Source organism: Monodelphis domestica, chromosome 5 (genome assembly GCF_027887165.1).
Source record: "Monodelphis domestica isolate mMonDom1 chromosome 5, mMonDom1.pri, whole genome shotgun sequence".
Classification (NCBI taxonomy): Eukaryota; Metazoa; Chordata; class Mammalia; order Didelphimorphia; family Didelphidae; genus Monodelphis; species Monodelphis domestica.
This window is the reverse complement of record NC_077231.1, coordinates 120,798,164-120,815,655: the sequence shown is the minus strand read 5'-3', so window position 1 is coordinate 120,815,655 and position 17,492 is coordinate 120,798,164. Positions and strand designations below refer to the sequence as shown.

The 17,492-nt window shown below is 38.9% G+C and overlaps 1 protein-coding gene across 1 annotated transcript in view; it reads left to right on the top strand.

The window, feature by feature from the left end:
• Positions 1-11,987: 11,987 nt before the first annotated feature.
• The window catches only part of GUCY2C (guanylate cyclase 2C), a 97,998-nt gene continuing 92,493 nt past the window's right edge, over positions 11,988-17,492 (top strand). Inside the window, exon 1 of the mRNA XM_007503690.3 lies at positions 11,988-12,393. Within this exon, the coding sequence (XP_007503752.2) occupies positions 12,180-12,393 (214 nt within the window). The 5' untranslated portion in view covers positions 11,988-12,179. The remainder of the gene's footprint in view (positions 12,394-17,492) is intronic.

Below are 17,492 nucleotides of genomic sequence, written 5' to 3'. Positions count from 1 at the left end.
TTATTTCAAGTTCTATTTCCTTTGACATTATATTGTTGTGGACAATTATGCATTGTCTTTACATTTTTTATTTTGTTAACATGTAATCACTTATAGGAAATTCTGATAATTTTATTTCATCTTTGTTGTCATTTTACTTGCTTCTTTTTTATTTTGATAATTTGAATTACCTTTATAAAAATAAAATTAACTAAATGTTTATTGATTTCATTTTTTCCCCCAAAGAACCAGATTTTAGATTTGTTAATCACTCCTATAGGGTTATTTGCTTTCTATTTATCCATTTATTTTCTAATTTTCTTATTTGTTTGTTTTTTTATCAGGATTTTAATTCTAATTTTTAATTATTTTAAACTTGAAAAACAAATAAATATCAATATTTCCACATTTAAAAACTGAAAAAGTTGATTATAGTGTATAAAACCCACATTCCAGATGTGTTTCCTTCTCTCCTTAGCCACCAGTTAGTATCCCAGGGACATTTAATTAGTTATTATTACATAAATTAAAAAATATATGTATATAATTTCAATCCACTAGGTCCAAATCTATCAAACCTGTTGCTTTCTCCTTCTGAACCATGTGCTGTTATCTTCCACCCATTAATTTTTTAAATGACATTTTTCTTTTTTTTAATTACATCTCTATGTAGTATGTCTACCCCTATCATCCCCCTCCTCCACCAACTTCCCCTGCCCCAGTTCTCTCAATTAAGCAAGCACAATCAAGCAAAATAAACCTACACATTGGCTCTTTCTGAAAATGTCTTATTGAGCCCTTATAGGGCATCATCTCTCTGTCAAGAGATGGGAAGCATACTTAACCCCCAGTCTTTTGGAGTTGTGGCTGGTCTTTGTGTTGGTCAGAGTTTTTAAATCTTTCAAAATTATTGTTTTTTATAACATTATAATCATGGTATAAATTGTTCTCCTGGATTTGTTCATTTCATTTTGCTTCAGTCTTCCAAGGTTTCTCTAAATTTCTTTATTTCTTCCTTTCATATGGAACAGTAATATTATAGTAATTAAATATACCATTTGTTCAGTCATTTCCCAAATGATGTGAACCTTTTTAGTTTCCAATTCTCTGCTATAACAAAAATGGGCTGTGATGAATATTTTTGTACATATAAGTCACTTTCCTCTTTCTTTGATCTCTTTGTGGTAATGGTGTTGTTGATCAGTTAAAGAGTGTCAATTAATGAGCAAGAACTGAAGCATCTTCTATATGCCAAGCACTGCACAAATACAATGAATGAAACAATATCTATTTGCGGGGAGCTGTTTAAAAAAAAAAAAGTAAAAAAGAAGGGATGTAGTCTAGAGGGGAGGCTTGGACCTTTGGTATGGAGGGGGGAAGAGAGGAGAACCCCCCCTTCTGCAAAGCGGGGTTCTGGGGAGACAACAGATGTAACAGGTTGGCTCAGAGAGGAGAGGGGGTTTGAAGATTTTCCCCCTTCTGCCTTCCCTCTTTAGCTAAAGCTGCTCTCCCAATTCGCTCTTGTCCCTTTTGTCCCCCCCCCCCCCCACTACTCGAGACCAAAAAGGTTTCCCCTTGATCTGTTCACTCACACTCAGCTTGGGGAACAGATAACTTTTAATGTCAACTCAATCAGGTAACACAAAAGGAATAATAGGCAGGGAAGAATGAGAAAAGGAAAGTGGGAAAAGGGGATCCCTGTCTCTATCTAAACTCTTTCCCTCCCTTCTTGAGTTTGGGGGGAACTCAGGCCTTGGCAGCCTGAGTCCCTTGAGAGAAAGTCAGGTTGACTCACCCCTGGGCAACAGGAACTGAGGTAAAGTTTGTTCCGGTTTCTCTTCAGAAAGTCTCTTCAATTGGAAAATGTTGGGGGGAAAGATTTCCAGTCACCAGCAGGAAAAAAAGGGTAATGCTCAGGAGAAAGTCTTTATCCACCTTCTCTCTTCAACATCTCAAGATGGAGAGACCCTCACTGCTCTCCAGCCAGAGTCTTCTCTCCTCAGGATTCCACTCCTGGGACCCCGCCCCCATCGAGGTGATCAATTTCATATACTCTTCAGTCTGGCACTTTTTCTTTAGTGCCAGCCTCTATCACAAATCCTCCATTTCCTGTTGTTTGTGTGGTGCCACCTTGGCCCACACCAGTTACTTATCTTCTATGTTTATTCTAATCTATCTATGCTACTTATTGTTCCCATCTAACCTCCCTCCTCCCAAAATAATACATCTTATCCTAATCAGTCTATTCGCTAATCTAAATTCCTATCTTATGCTAAGACTGAGTTGTGGGAAGAGGGTTAGGATTATGTGCCAACAAAAATTTCTTACAATATAACAATTTCTTAATACAAAAGTCATCTTATTGCAATCAATATAAAATTCAAATCTTAAGTAAAATTGAACTATCCTATGCCTTATGCTAATTCCAATGTAACAACTCATAACATTTATATGTATATATTTATATATTAACTTGTATCTAATGAAATCTGATTTATTCTGTCCCTATGTTACCTTTCTAGTTATAATATTCCCTTTTCCACCCATAACTTCTCTGTCCCTGTCTATTAATGGTTAGTATTTTAACTCTTCTGATTAGATCATTATTTTATGATATATATATAGTCTGCTATTTTTACACATTTACATATGTCACATGCTATTTATATACATATATACATATATATCTTCAGGGAGTAGAGATCTATTTACAGATATACAATTCATGGGTTGTCCTTATTTACGGCACAGCCCTTAATGTCAATGTGAAATTTGTTCGTGTTCTAGATATGTCATGGTGATGCATATTTATTCCAATAAATATATGTGGATGTAATTCCCTATATGTGAAGTTAATATGATCGGCAATTAATCTTACATGACCCATTTTCCCAAAGTTCATTCCCTATAATGTCTTTGATTCAAAGTTCTTGCCAGTTGTCTGTGTATCTTCCATCCTTTGGTATTGCTTGAAGTTTATCACAGGTCCGGGGTGCCTTCTCCTTTACAGGATACATACTTGTCTGTTGTCTCACCTTGAAAGATGATCTCAGGTATCCAGAACTACAGGATCATGCCTGTGTGTAAGATTAACATGTGCGTGCATGTAAGAGTGAATATTTTGTTGCATGTGGGTGAAACTTTATATAGGATGTTTGTGCCATCCTCATGTGCAAGTGAGATTTTTTTTTTAATCTAATGGATGTAGGTAACTTTCTTAATGTGTGTTTGTAAGGCAATTGTTCTATTCCTATGTAGTTGATTGTAGAGGTTAATGATATTTCAGTCTAGGCTTGAGATTGAAATTCATATATAGGTTTAATCATTCTAAGGGATTCTAAATCCACCCAAATAAACTCCCAGGTTCTGCAAGGAACCGCTTCTCCTGTGTTTCACAGGCTACACTAATCCTCCCTGATCTAACTAACCCAAATTGATACTATCTGTCTTGGACATTATTCTATTTTGGTTTCATGTAATAATTTTTGTTTGGGTAAGATGCTCCAATATCATCTTGGGTGTTTTTCATCTACATTTACTGGGGTTCATGAACTTCTCAGTTGTTTTTTTTTTCAGTCAGGGATTGTCATTATGGCTTTGGAGTTATCCTAATTTGATTAAAGTTTCTTAGAGGATCATGTGTCAGATCTTATGCCTAGTACCAGTCTGGGTTCTTATAAAGTTTTGTGTTGTTTGCTACCCTATAGAACTCAAACCAGTCCTGGTACCAAGTTCTCTATCCTATTACTTCTAATTCAGTGTCACTGTCCCCTAAGTTATATTTCTTACAAAATTCTTCAAAACTACCGACTCCTGTAATATACTGTTTTCCTGTACTGATAATGAGTTACCTATGTTTTCAATTGCTGAATCAGAATCATGTAAGGGCATCTTCTTCAAGTGCCACAGCGGTGTAGAAGGAAATAGTGGAGGAGGGCCATTTGAGTGATGCCATTTGAAATTATGGGACACACAGAGTGTGTTCCTGGAAAGGGGAACAGCCAGTGCAAAGGTAAGAATATAGGAGATCCAGTATATATGTGGGAGGAAAAGAGATGATGTCCATTTGGCTGGATCACAGAGTATCAGAGGAGAAATAACGTACACAATGAGATTAGAAAAATAGGCTGGGCACAGGTTAGAAAGGGCTTTAAAAGGTAAATAAAGAAGTTTGATTCTAGAGGCAATAGGAAGTCACTGGAGTTTATTGAGTAGGAGGGAATGACGTGGTCCTATTTGCATTTAAAAAGATGATTACATAAAAGAAGAGAATAGAGGTTATATAATAATGCTTCTTACTGGACAGTGGGGAAGGGAAGTTGGAGAAATGGTACTCTTTTGGGAACTTGATTAACTTTATGGTTTCAGTCTGAGCTCTTTGTTCTAAAATACTCAAAAAGACCACCCAATAACCCACCTGGATCATTCCTTTTTTTTTTTAAATAATATTTTATTTGATCATTTCCAAGCATTATTCAATAAAGACAAAGATCACTTTCTTTTCCTCCCCCCCACCCCCCATAGCCGACGTGTGATTCCACTGGGTGTCACATGTGTTCTTGATTCAAACCCATTTCCATGTTGTTAATATTTGCATTAGAGTTTCGTTTAGAGTCTCTCCTCTGTCATGTCCCCTCAACCACTGTAGTCAGGCAGTTGCTTTTCCTCGGTGTTTCTACTCCCACAGTTTGTCCTCTGCTTATGAATAGTGTTTTTTCTCCTAGATCCCTGCAGATTGTTCAGGGACATTACACCGCCCCTAATGGAGAAGTCCATTACATTCGATTATACCACAGTGTATTAGTCTCTGTGTACAATGTTCTCCTGGCTCTGTGCCTCTCGCTCTGCATCACTTCCTGGAGGTTGTTCCAGTCTCCATGGAATTCCTCCACTTTATTATTCCTTTTAGCACAATAGTATTCCATCACCAACATATACCATAATTTGCTCAGCCATTCCCCAATTGATGAATTGATGGGCATCCCCTCTGGATCATTCCTTTTTAAAAAAGAGCTCAGCATTCTTTTCTCTTTTTGTCCATTGCCTCTATGCCCATTTCTCTGTGGTTTAGTCCTGGCTGGGTCTGAGGATGCCCTCTGCTGCCCAGCTCATATAGTTCACACTTCTCTCTCTCCTGCTTTCTGGGTAAGCTTTTTAAAAATCTTCCAGGAATGACTCAAGTCTGCCATCAGTTGGTTTAATAGAGTCTAAATCATTTTCTTTTCTTTTTAAAAACCCGTATCTTCCTTCTTAGAATCAATACTAAGCATTGGTTTCAAGGAAGAAGAATGGTAAGAGCTAGACAATTAGGGTTAAGTGACTTGATCACAGTCACACAGCTAGGAAGTATCTGAGGTCAAATTTGTTACTATCTCTAGGCTTGGCATTCAATACACTGTGCTCCCTTACTGCCCCTAAATCACTTTCAAAGATTAAAGGGAATGTTTGTCCCTTTACACTATAAATCCTAGAAAGCCAGTCAATTCTCAGACCCTATTATATTCAATTGAAAAAAAAAACCCTGTTATTTCAAAGGTTGAGATATAGTATTCTTTTTATCTTCCAGTTTTCATGATGTTGTTTTTGTTATTATTGCCAGGCTCTGGGCTTACTCTCTCAACCCCAACTTGAAATGGTACATCACACTCTCAGAGGGTGACTCTTCCTAGCCAAAGGTTTCTAGATGTAATGCTGGAGGTGGGGGGTATTTCCAGTGCTATTGATCTCAAGTCCCCATTCAGTGTATTCTCATCAATATCAGTCTGCTCAATTAATATCTTCCCAGTGTTCTTAATTAACCACTCAACATCAATTGGCTTTATGGTTGTTCAGTCATATCTGACTCTTTGTGACTCTATTTGGAGTTTTCTTGACAAAGATATTGGAGGGGCTTGCTATTTCCTTCTCTGGCTCATTTTAAAGATGAGGAAACTGAGGCAAATAATTCTAAGTGACTTGTTCAGTGTCACACAGCTAGTAAGAGTCAGGACAAATTTGAAGTCTTCTTGACTCTAGGCCCTGAACTCTATCCACTGCACCACCCAACTGCTCCTCAAATAGCTTTCATAAAGGGATATTTACTAAGGAGCTACAGCAAGAGCTGAAAGACAAAAATATCCTCCTCAAAAAAGGGGTACACTTTGCTGTCTACACACCCTCTTTGTCCCTGGATAGAGTACCTTCGTTTCTGAACAAAGCTGGAGCAAATCAAGAATTCTGATCTGAAATAATTTCACCACAAATCTGTGTATCCCATAATTTCAAATGGCATCACTCAAATGGCTTTCCTCCACTAATTCCTTCTACACCTTTGTGGCACATGAAGAAGTGGCCCTTCTTGCTAAGACAAACTCTCTATGTGCACAAAGGATGCCATTCCATCCTGTCTTCTCCAGCACTTTCTCACTAATCTTCAGTCTCTATACCTATACTGCCTAGTAAAGAGTCTATGTCTCTCCTATCTCCCCTAAACCTTCACTTGGTTGTCCCTCTCTACCAGCTCTCATCCTCTGCCTCTCCTGACCAGATTTGGCTCCTATGACCATTGGCAAACTCTGTTACAGACTCTGGTTGCTGGATCTCTGATGGCTCTTCTGCCCTTTGAAAGTTACAAAGTTGTAATCTGGTCTGTTCCAATTCCAACACTCATTCGGACACAAAAACAGTGATAACATGCATTCAGAGCCACATGGTGGTTGGGTGAGAAGGTAAGATTAGTGAAAGATCAGGAAAGAATCAGTACAATAGATCTAGAAAGAGTGATATCCATTGACCTCTACAGGGTGGCTGGATGGGGAGAGAAGGCAGTCAGTGGCTGCCTGCTGCTGCCTTTGCTGTTGCTACCTCTCCTCAAACTCAGAGGCTTACAGCAAGGCTTTCTTATTTGGCACCAGAAAAGAAGAAAGAGTTCGTGTGTTTGAACCTTTTATATATACTCAGTGCTAGCCCAGCAGCCAATTAAATGACTATTTTTTTAAAAGTCATGTCACAGTAAGCTGATAGAAATCCAAGAATGGGAGATGGAGGTAAGACTCTCCATTATGCATTTCTGGACACAGGCTCACCCAGCCTCTGCTTGAAGTGGCAAGAGGCAGCATATGCTCTAAGACTAGGTACCCATTGGCAACGGTCCCGTTGCATTCAAACTATTTTGAGGTCTACTCTGGTGTTCGGTGTGTTATGTGGACTTCTGCACCTGTTCTTAAAACAGTTCTATAAAGAACATTTCCATGATCTGAAGTTTCTCATTCACTGCCATTACAATTTGTTTCTATGAAACCGTATCAGACTATTTATCACCTTCGGGCAGGGTTGGTGAGAGAATCTGAATCGTAAACTATCAGAAAACAATTGTCAAAAATTGGTTATATGTGTATTTACCCCCCAATTTGTTTATATGCCCTATCAGCCAATCAACATGCATGTATTAGACACCTACTGAGACAGGCAGCATGCTAGATGCTGGGCTAAGCACCTGCTCTTCTCTCTTGTACACTCAGATGACTGCAGACAGTGTCTTTATTTTTACTGCATCCATTCTCTCTTCCTTGTCTTATTGCCTCACTCCTGCCTCTACAAACTTCTTCCATTTGGCTTTGATTGTAAGTGGGACATGGACGAACTGGTGCATACACAGAGTATGGCAAACAGGATAGTGGAGAGATTCAACATAATGTCACAAAATAATTGATTTAAAATAATCAGGGCTGCTGATTACAGAAAGGAGAATGCTTTTTTTTTATTATTTTTAAAAAACCCTTACCTTCCATCTTGGAGTCAATACTGTATATTGGCTCCAAGGCAGAAGAGTGGTAAGGGCTAGGCAATGGGGGTCAAGTGACTTGCCCAGGGTCACACAGCTGGGAAGTGTCTGAGGCCAGATTTGAACCTAGGACCTTCCATCTCTAGGCCTGACTCTCAATCCACTGAGCCACCCAGCTGCCCCTGAGAATGCTTTTTTTTAAAACATTCATTTTTAAATTTTTGAGTTGCAGATTCTCTTTCCTTTCAGCACCTCCCCAACCCATTGAGAAGGCAAACAATATGATACCACATGGCAAGTCACACAAAATATGTTTCCATTAACTAGATTGCAAAAAAGGGCAAGAAAAATAAAGTGGAAAAAAGGCCAGAAATGTTGGTTGGTTGTCATCCTTCATACTCTAAGAAGATCAAAATGAAATCAGGTGATGGATGCCTTTTGACTTGAGCATAAATTAATTTAGATGAGGCAAAGTTGTGCAAAGTCCTTAGTGTCACTCTCCAAAGTCATCAAAGTCCAGTGGCAAGGTGAAAGCCAAGATGACTTGGTGATAGCTTGGGATGGAGTGTATGTATGACCTTTGCTTCTTCAACATCTAACCAAGTTCTAAGTGCTCTAGGGTGCCTGCTTCCACTGCCTTCTTGGCCATTGGAACAAATTGTTTCCATATGCCCTTTCTGCTGTGTGTGTGTGTGTGTGTGTGTGTGTGTGTGTGTGTCTTCACATGCCTAGAAAGAAGAATGCTAATGGAGGAAAAGATGGTTATTCTCAAATATTTGAATGTCTGTCATGAGGAAAAGCAATTAAATCCAACATAGTTGGCAGTTTGGTGGTGTAGTAGATAGAATGCAGGACATGGAGTGGGGAAGACCTGAACTCAAATCACACTTCAGACCCCTTCTAGCTATGTGACCCTGGGCAAGTCATTGAACCTCTCTTTGTCTCAGTTTTTTTTATCTATAAAAATGAGGATAATAATAACACCTATTTCCCAAGGTTGTCAGGGGGATAAAATGAGATATTTAAAAGCACTTTGCAAACCTTACAGAACTAGCTCTTTTTATTGTTCTTAAGTTAGAGGCAGATTTCAGTTCAATAGAGGAAGAACTTCCTAACAAGTAAAGTAGTCTCCAAATGGAATGAACTGCCTCATGAGATGGTGAATTCCTCATCTCTGGAAACGTTGGAGCAAAGAAAGGCTGGGCACCTATCGATGATGTTGAAGAGGGGATCCATCAAGAAGTGAGTTGAACCCAATGACCCTTCTAGCACTAAGATTCTGTGACCTATTACTTCTTCAGTCATGTCACTATTACTAAGTCATAGATCACAGAATGTCTGATTCAGAATCCAGTTCTATTTCTATCAAATTGTAATGTAGAAAGGACAGCTGGGGTGAGGACTGAAGATTATATTTGCCTGAAGTCTGACTGATCTTATTAAAGGGGTTCTAAACAAGAATAAAAAAGGTAGAGTTGGGGAAAGAGTGACAAAAGTACCCAGACATAATTTTGAACTCTAGAAGGCAACTGGCAAAAATGGGTGTGTGTGTTTTAGTGTATAAGTGCACAGATGTTTGTTGTGTTTTTCTGTTTTGCATCCTTTTATCTCAAATGTCATTGAAAGCAAAAGTAAGAAATCCCTTCCCCCTTCCACTAGACCTTCCCTAGAAAAGATATAACCCTGTCCTTTCCTATTCCCCTCAGCTCTGTCTTTATATAGATGGAAATATACTTTATATTTTGTATCATTGTGCCCATAACTTTTGCCACCTTGTATAAAATCTGACATTATGTTACTCATCCCGGGTATCACCGATGCTCTCCTCCCACTCTGTACAGCGGCCTTTGTTTCCTTGTCATCCATTGTAAAAATAAAATAAAATAAAATACCCCCCCCCAATCCTCCCAAACAGAAAAATCCAGATTAAATAAAATTTGCAGTGAACATACCCAGCAAACATCTGTATGTACAATTAAATACTGTGTCTGTTATCACCAAATGAACCTCAAACAAACAACATACAAATGTTGGGGAGGCCAGGTGGAGAGAGGAAGGGTAGGCACAAGTTTGAATTTATGGAATAGGAGAGACAAGATGGGAGGAGGTTAAAGGAGGGGGAAAATTAATTGATTTTTTCTTCTTAATTCTGTCCCTATAAATATATTCATGAAGACCAAAAAGAGGAGAGGCAAAGGGGTGGCAGGAAAAGGGGAGGAATGGGGGAGGAATGTAGGACTCCTCCATGCCATCCCCCACAAAATGAAAGAAATGCACGGGGAGTCCAGGATGAACTTTAAAAGGGACTTAAAAAAAAAAAAGAAAGGAGAGGCCCAGAGACTGAGAGGAGAGGAGCCGCCCAGAGAAAGGAAAAAGATAAAGAGTTTGGGTATGCTGGAGCTAGCTCAAATCAGCTTGCTAGAGTTGATAGTTAAATCTTCAGTGTGAGCATTTATGCCTTTGAAATGGCAAATGCTACAGATAAGGCTTGATTTATTTGTTTTATTGATTGTCTAATCATAAGAAAGTGATAGAGAAAATGTTATCAATACAGACTTAAAGTTAAGGAGGGCCATGGGCATTTTTAAAATAGCAGTTTGTTAAGCATTTAGCAGCATATTCCTGAACTGAATACTCAGTAATACACAAAGAAAACCACAAACTGTATTTATGGGTTCAGATGGCCTGCTATATTATAAAGAAAGCTCAAAAGAGAGTAAATCAGAGGACCTGGGTTCAAATATTGGTTCTGCCAGCTAATAGCAAATCATTTACATTCTCTGTGCCTCAATTTCTTTAGTTATAAAGGAGAGAAAATTCTGTCATTGTCCACTGCTCATCAACCAATCAATCAATATTTATTAAGCATTTAATATATGCCAGGCACTGTGCTAGGCACTGAAGACACAAAAAGAGGCAAAAAACAATCCTTGCCCTCAAGAATTTAATGAGGAAGACAACATGCAAACAAATATAGGCAAAGCAAATTATATACAGAATAAATAGGCAATAATTAACAGAAGGAAGGCACTGGAATCAAAGGGGGTAGGAAAAGCTTTCCATAAGGAAGTGGATTTTAGAGGAATCTAGGGAGGTCAATAATTAAAGTAGAAGAAGGGAGAGTATTCCAAGAATGGGGAACAGCCAGCAAAAATGGCCAGTGCTGAGAGATCATGGAATAGCAAGGTCAGTGTCACTGGATTGTGATTATGGTGAGGAAAATATTGCACAAACTTTAAAGTACCATATGAGTTATTATTTCTATACACTAGTATATTCATTAAGCATGATAACAGATAAAATGAATTAGAGATTATAGCTTTGGGAGAAGAAGGAACTAAATATTTAATAAATGTTGACTATGTGCCAAGTTTCATGCTAAGCACTGTACTATGCACTTGATTGTCATAACAACTTGGGAGCTAGGTACTATTATTTTCCCTATTTTATAGGTAAGAGAACTGAGGCAGACAGAAGTTAAGCGACTTGCCCAGTCATACAGATAGTTAGTATCTGAGGCTGTATTTGAATGCAGGTCTTCCTGACTCCAGGCCAAACATTCTTGGTTAATATATATTATGAGGTTATAGATATTCAAAGGATTATTCTGAAAGAGTATTAGATTTATTTTGCTTGATGTTGGAAGGCAGAATCAGAAGGTGGATGCTTGAGGAAGGTATATTTTAGTTTAACATCAAAGAAATTTTTTTGAAGAACTGGATCTATCTAAAAGTAGAACAGCATGCTTCAAGGGATGAAAAGGTTGATAATTGTTCTGTCAGAGATACCTCTCACATATGGATTCTAAAGTTTCTCCTCATTCTTCCATTGTATAATTCTTTACTTCACATTGACTGAATCATATTTCTTCCTTTTGCTCTTATATCAGTTAAGAGGTAGAGATCAAAACATTTTATCGTTTGGCAAGAAAATGCTCTAGAAGGCAACACCAACAAATTAAAGTATGGGTTTGGATCCATGACCAACAGATTGGGGTCCAAACCCGAAGAAGCTAATATATTCATCAAGTCCTTTAAACTTTATTTCCTTTCCAAAGTGAAGCCTTTTTTTTTTTTTGCATCTCTCATCACATACCCCCCCCCCCCCCTCACCCCTTTTCCCTTACCACTGATATTGCATGAGTTTATTGGATGAGGCCCAAGTAATCTTTCTGTTTTATGGTTCTGACCTTTTATGAGCAAACACATGAAGTGGACTTTGGTTTATCTTCTATTCTGAGGTTCCTGTTCATGGTTTGCTAGTTTATGTGTTTTTTGAGTCCTGGGAATTTGTGTTGGGCAGTGCTTAGAAAGTGGGTGGAGTAAAGCAGCCTGATAGAGCCAGCTGGAGGATCATCCTTTTAGATTTTCATTTTCCTTTATAATCCCAAGTCCAAGACTAGTGAGTGCAGAAGAAATGGGCTTGAGGTGAGGGGGTCATGAAGAGATTAGTTCTGGGTTTGGCTCTCTGGCCTCTCCTTTGTTTCCAGGGATGGGGATGGATTTTACCTAATAACCAAGCCTGTCGGGGCAGCCATTATGGGATTAGTGTATTAATGATGAATAACTCAGCCTTCCCAGAACCACTAGGCAATCTGAAAATAGCTATGAATTGGGGCCTGGAAATGGTGAAAGAAAATCTGCGTGATGAAGGTAAATATATGGTGAAAGGATCTGTTCTATTTTTTCCATATTATCTCTTTGTTCTGAGCTGTAAATAACTTCCAAGATTCAGGTCTGACCTTCTATTCCTTTTCTTACTCTAATTTTTCCAAGTCTTTGATGACCCTTTTGTATCAAGTCAGGAGACTAGTAGGAGAAAAATTAATTTACATAAATGACCACATAGAGTCTCTATATAAAAGACCTATCTATAAGTCATATGAAGTGCTCCAGAAAATAGCCTGACTTTATAGGTATTTTCCTTCAAAAATTTCTCTTTTGATATATTTTTTCTTTCTTCTTTTAAACCCTTACCTTCCATTTTGGAACATATGTATACCCATATGTATACATATGTATACATATGTATACCCATATGTATAACCAATATTTTCCAAGGCAGAAGAGTGGTAAGAGCTAGGCAAATGGACTTAGGTGACTTGCCCAGGGTCACATAGCTAGGAAATGTCTGTGGTCACATTTGAACCTAGTACCTCTCATCTCTGCCCCTATCTTTTGTTTTCATATCATCTACATTTTCTCTTGTAACCCTTTTCTACCCATTCCAGGAGAACCATTCCATATAACAAAGATTTTTCTTAAAGGAAAAAAGGGTAAAAAAAAAGGAAAAAAATATTTATAAGTCTTTTCTGCATTTGCATAGAGAAAAATTCAGTGACTTGACTTTAAAGTTAAAGTACACATGGTTATATGTTGAATTCAGTAGACCAATCACAGGTACAAAGTTACTAAATGTTGGTTTCCTTTGGGACTTCATTAGAAATTTGCTCGTAAAATATATTGTAATTTTTATGCTTAGGAGCTGAGCATCTGATATTAAGAATTTGCTGATATTGTCATTTTTTTAGTATTGAATCCATTTGCTTTCTTCCTATAGTTTTAAGATGTTTGTACATTCTAAATGATTGATTATTGGGTACTTATGGGATATCAGCTCAGATGTGCCAAGAAATAGAATTTAATTCACATTTGTTAAATACTCATGATGTCCCAAGCCCTGTATGAGGAGCTGGAGCTTCAAGGGCAAAGACAGAATAGTTCCTGTTCTCAAAAGGTTTGCATTCATTTGGGGCAACACTATATACTTGGAAAATTAAGGTGGAGTTGCATCATATTCACTAATTAACTTAAGACAATTCAAGCACAGAGTGTTTGGCAAAAGAAATGAATAAAATGGAGAAAAATATATAAATAGTACCCACCATTCCATTCAGTGAACATGAGATGGAGAAGAGGAGAAATATGAATATGCCTTCAGCTCTCCTTTTGCTCATAGCATAGCCTGCCCACACTCAGAACCTTTGTTGCCCCCTCCCCTTTCAGGATATAATGGTGGGAAGATATGTGTGGGGGTGATAGAGGAAATTCTCATTGAGAGACAACAAAGGAGGGCGCCCCCAACCCCACTTCAGAATTTTAGCCCCACCAACCCAGGCCTTACAGGCAGTCTTTATTTCAAAGTAACACACTGCTAGAGCCGGGGGCCGGGCGGGGACCAGGGGCCCTCGGTGAGGCAGAGGTAGCGGCTGCAGGTCTTCGACTGGCGGATGGGATGGATGCAGGCCAGGTCCCAGCCGCCAGGGCGCTTAGGTGGGAGAGCAGGGGACAAGGCTTGAACCGCTGCTCCAGTGTGTGGGTGTGCGCCCTGCCCTTTCCTCCTTCACCAGGCTCCTTCTCCCCTTTACCTCCCCACCCCGGCCCGAGGCAGCAGCGGCGGTGAACAACCTCATCACCAAGAAGACGCTCGCGCTCAAGTTCGAAAACGCGACCGCCGGAAAAAAACCCCCCAGAGGCAGGAGAAGTAACATTTGCAGACTTTGTCGGAGTCTTTTATCATATTGCAAATCCCAGTGGAGACAAAACAAAAGTGAGGGCCAGTATATTTGAAATTTTACAAGGAACTGCAAGCGCATGGGACTGAAAAATTGTTGAAGAGGGTATGGAAGCTTCTTGGAAAATCCAGAATCAGGATACAATGTCTCTTTGCTATTTGACCTTGAGAGCCTGCCTGCCTCACAGGACTCCATCGGGCATCAGGCTGGAATGTTGAAAAGAACCTGTTTTGCCTCCGTCTTTGAGAAATACTTCAAATTCCAGGAAGAGTGGAAAGAGGGAGAGAACAGGCCAGTAAGTCATTGCAGAGACGATGAGACAATGCATGTTGAGTCTAAGAAAGATCGGGGCACCGTTGTCTTTAGCCCAGTAGTTAAGGACGATGACGATGTGGTGATTGGAAAGGTGTTCATGCTGGAATTCAAAGGAGGACGCAGGGCCAGCCATACAGCTCCGCAAGTCCTCTTCAGCCACCGGGAACCTCCCTTAGAGCTGAAAGACAGATGCCGCTGTGGGCGATAATACTGGCTATATCACTTTTGTGCTGTTCCCTCGGTATACCAATGCTAATGCCAGAGACAAAACCATTAACTTGATTCACACATTCCGGGATTACTTGCACTATCACATCAAATATTCTGAGGCCTATATTCACACAGCAACGAGGGCAAAAACGTCCTACTTCCTCAAGGTGCTGAATCGAGTGCGCCCAGATGCAGAAAAAAAAAGGAAATGAAAACAATCACGGGGAAGACATTCGCAGCCCGTTAAACTCATGGGAACACGAGTTACAGGCTGATGACAGCATGCTGAACACTTGCTACCGGATAATCATAGCTTTTAATGTTGCACCTCTCCAGATTCTAAAGAAATTCTTCCATTTTGGTTCTATTTTGTACACGTTTGGAAAACAATCTGCAGAATCGAGCTGTGCTTGCAAGGACTTCAGAGTTCCCAAGAATTTTTAAAAAAGGAATTCCACTTTGATCAACTGAATTCCTTTTCTTTATCCCTCCCTCACCACCACCCTCCTCTCATCCTCTTTCCAAGCTGTTTCTCTTTGCAATAAGTTACTGGTAATGAGTTGTAGGAAATACAATATTAACTTGTTTTTTCTCTTCTAAGTATTTGAGTTTAAAATTCCTGTATCTAAAAATATGGTTGGGGTCATTAATAAAGAAAAAAATCTTTCTATCTTAACCCTCTCCCCCCCAAAAACCCCAACAAAGTAACATACTGGCTTCCTGATATCTCTTACCCAAACTGTTAAAAAATGAACAAGTCTATTCACCTTAGAGACCTACTACAAAGCAGATAATTTTAACTTTCTCAGATTTTCAGTTTATATGCAGACTTTAGAACCTACCCTTTGCTTGAGATGCAATGCCACTGTGAATCTAAAACATATACACCAAGGTGAGGAAGGGGAGCACTCCATGTGGAGAAGACAAGCTGTACAAAGGCACAAAGGCAATGGACTTGCCAAAATGGAGATCTGTTCTTACAAAAACATATCATTTTTCTTAAGGAATATTTATGATGTGAAAGCTATGACTTTGAGAGATGAAGTAACTTATCCAAGGCCATACAGCTAGTAAATGTTAACTATCTCTGTGTTTCTCTCTTTCTGTCTTCTTAGTCTCTCTATGTCTCTCTCTCCCCACTCTCCCAACTTTTGTCTCCTCTTCTCCACTACATTACATGTAATCATTGAATTGAACAATCATGGGTTGTTCTCTACCATCGTATTCTTGGTTTCATGTTTATCTCCTGCCAGCCATCTGCTAAGGTGCAGTGACAAGAAAACCTCTCTCTGATAAGGATAATTTCCTGATCTTTTGTCATAGCCACAGACTGACACAGCTTATAAAATAATTTTCTAATTCCAAGTTTAGGATTCTTTTTACTATAATATTATTATGTCATTATTAATTGCAACCTCAGATGGACCCAAGAAATGCAACTTAATTAACATTTATTAAGTGCCTATGATGTGCTAGGCACACATACAAGGAAGTCAGTAAAGAGAAACTCATAGAAGGTAAGAATTATAAGAGACTTTAGAGATCACTGAGCTAACTCCCCTCAATTTACACATTAAGAAACTTAGTTCTGATAAAATCTAACCAGGGTGGAGTACAGAAGGGCTATCCCCTCTCTTGTTCCAGATGCTATGCCTTTTTTAGAGAGAGATAGACTATATACATAACTACAAATATGACATATATTACATAGATAAAAGAGCTACAGACAAAACTGTTTAAATTTTTTTGGGCCACCATATTAAACTGTTGACTCATACTAAATTTTCAATCCAATAAGATCTACGGGTTCTTTTCTATAGTAACTGTTCTCTAGCCTCAGTTATCCCAAAGTATCCTTGTGATGTTGATTTTTGAACCCAAGAGGACAAGGATTGTCCTGAACCCAGATCCCTAATCTTTATAGTCAAAACCCATTTTCCCTCAGAATTATTGAACAAGTGGTAAATCTTAGGACAATTGTCAGTGTAGCATCGAGGATATCCTCAGTTGCATGTGGGTCTCCTAGAAAAATTATCCCAGGTTCAAGTTACATCATTGTTTGGTATCTACTTAAAACCAAAGCTCATCATCCACACCCAACCCCCATCAGTGTTTTCACTTTAGCCCAATCAAAGGACATATTAGCACAAAGCAAATGCCTTTGATAAGATAGCTAAGAAAACGGCAAATTTTCTTGCATAAATCTGAGGCATGCACTTCCACAAATAGATACGCTATTAGAGGAAAGATTGGATACATATGTATCACCAAGGTACATGTCTAGAATAGTACACAGGTAGGGATCACATGTGGCCAGGACACTCATGTGGAGGGGCAGCTCTCTTCTAACACTGCAGAGCAACAGATATCTTTTGGTAATGTCATCACTCTACTCTCTCAGTTTGCTCCTTTCTAAGTGCTTATCCCTGTTGAAATTACTTCTAAGCATTATGTCACATTTCTGTGCTTCATTGGTGGGCATTGTGTCTTTGCTGGTCTCTGTCTCATTCTCTCTCCTTTGTCCTTTTTTTTTCTCTCTCTGTCTCTTTCTCCTCTGTTCTTCACTACAGATATTATTGTATTAGTCTCACAGGTTACTTGCTACTCATTATCATATTCTTGGCTTCATATCAACCCCTTGCCAGTTGTCTCAGCTCCAATCTACCAGGATGCAGTGATTAGAAAGCCTCTTTTTGATAAAGGTAACATCTA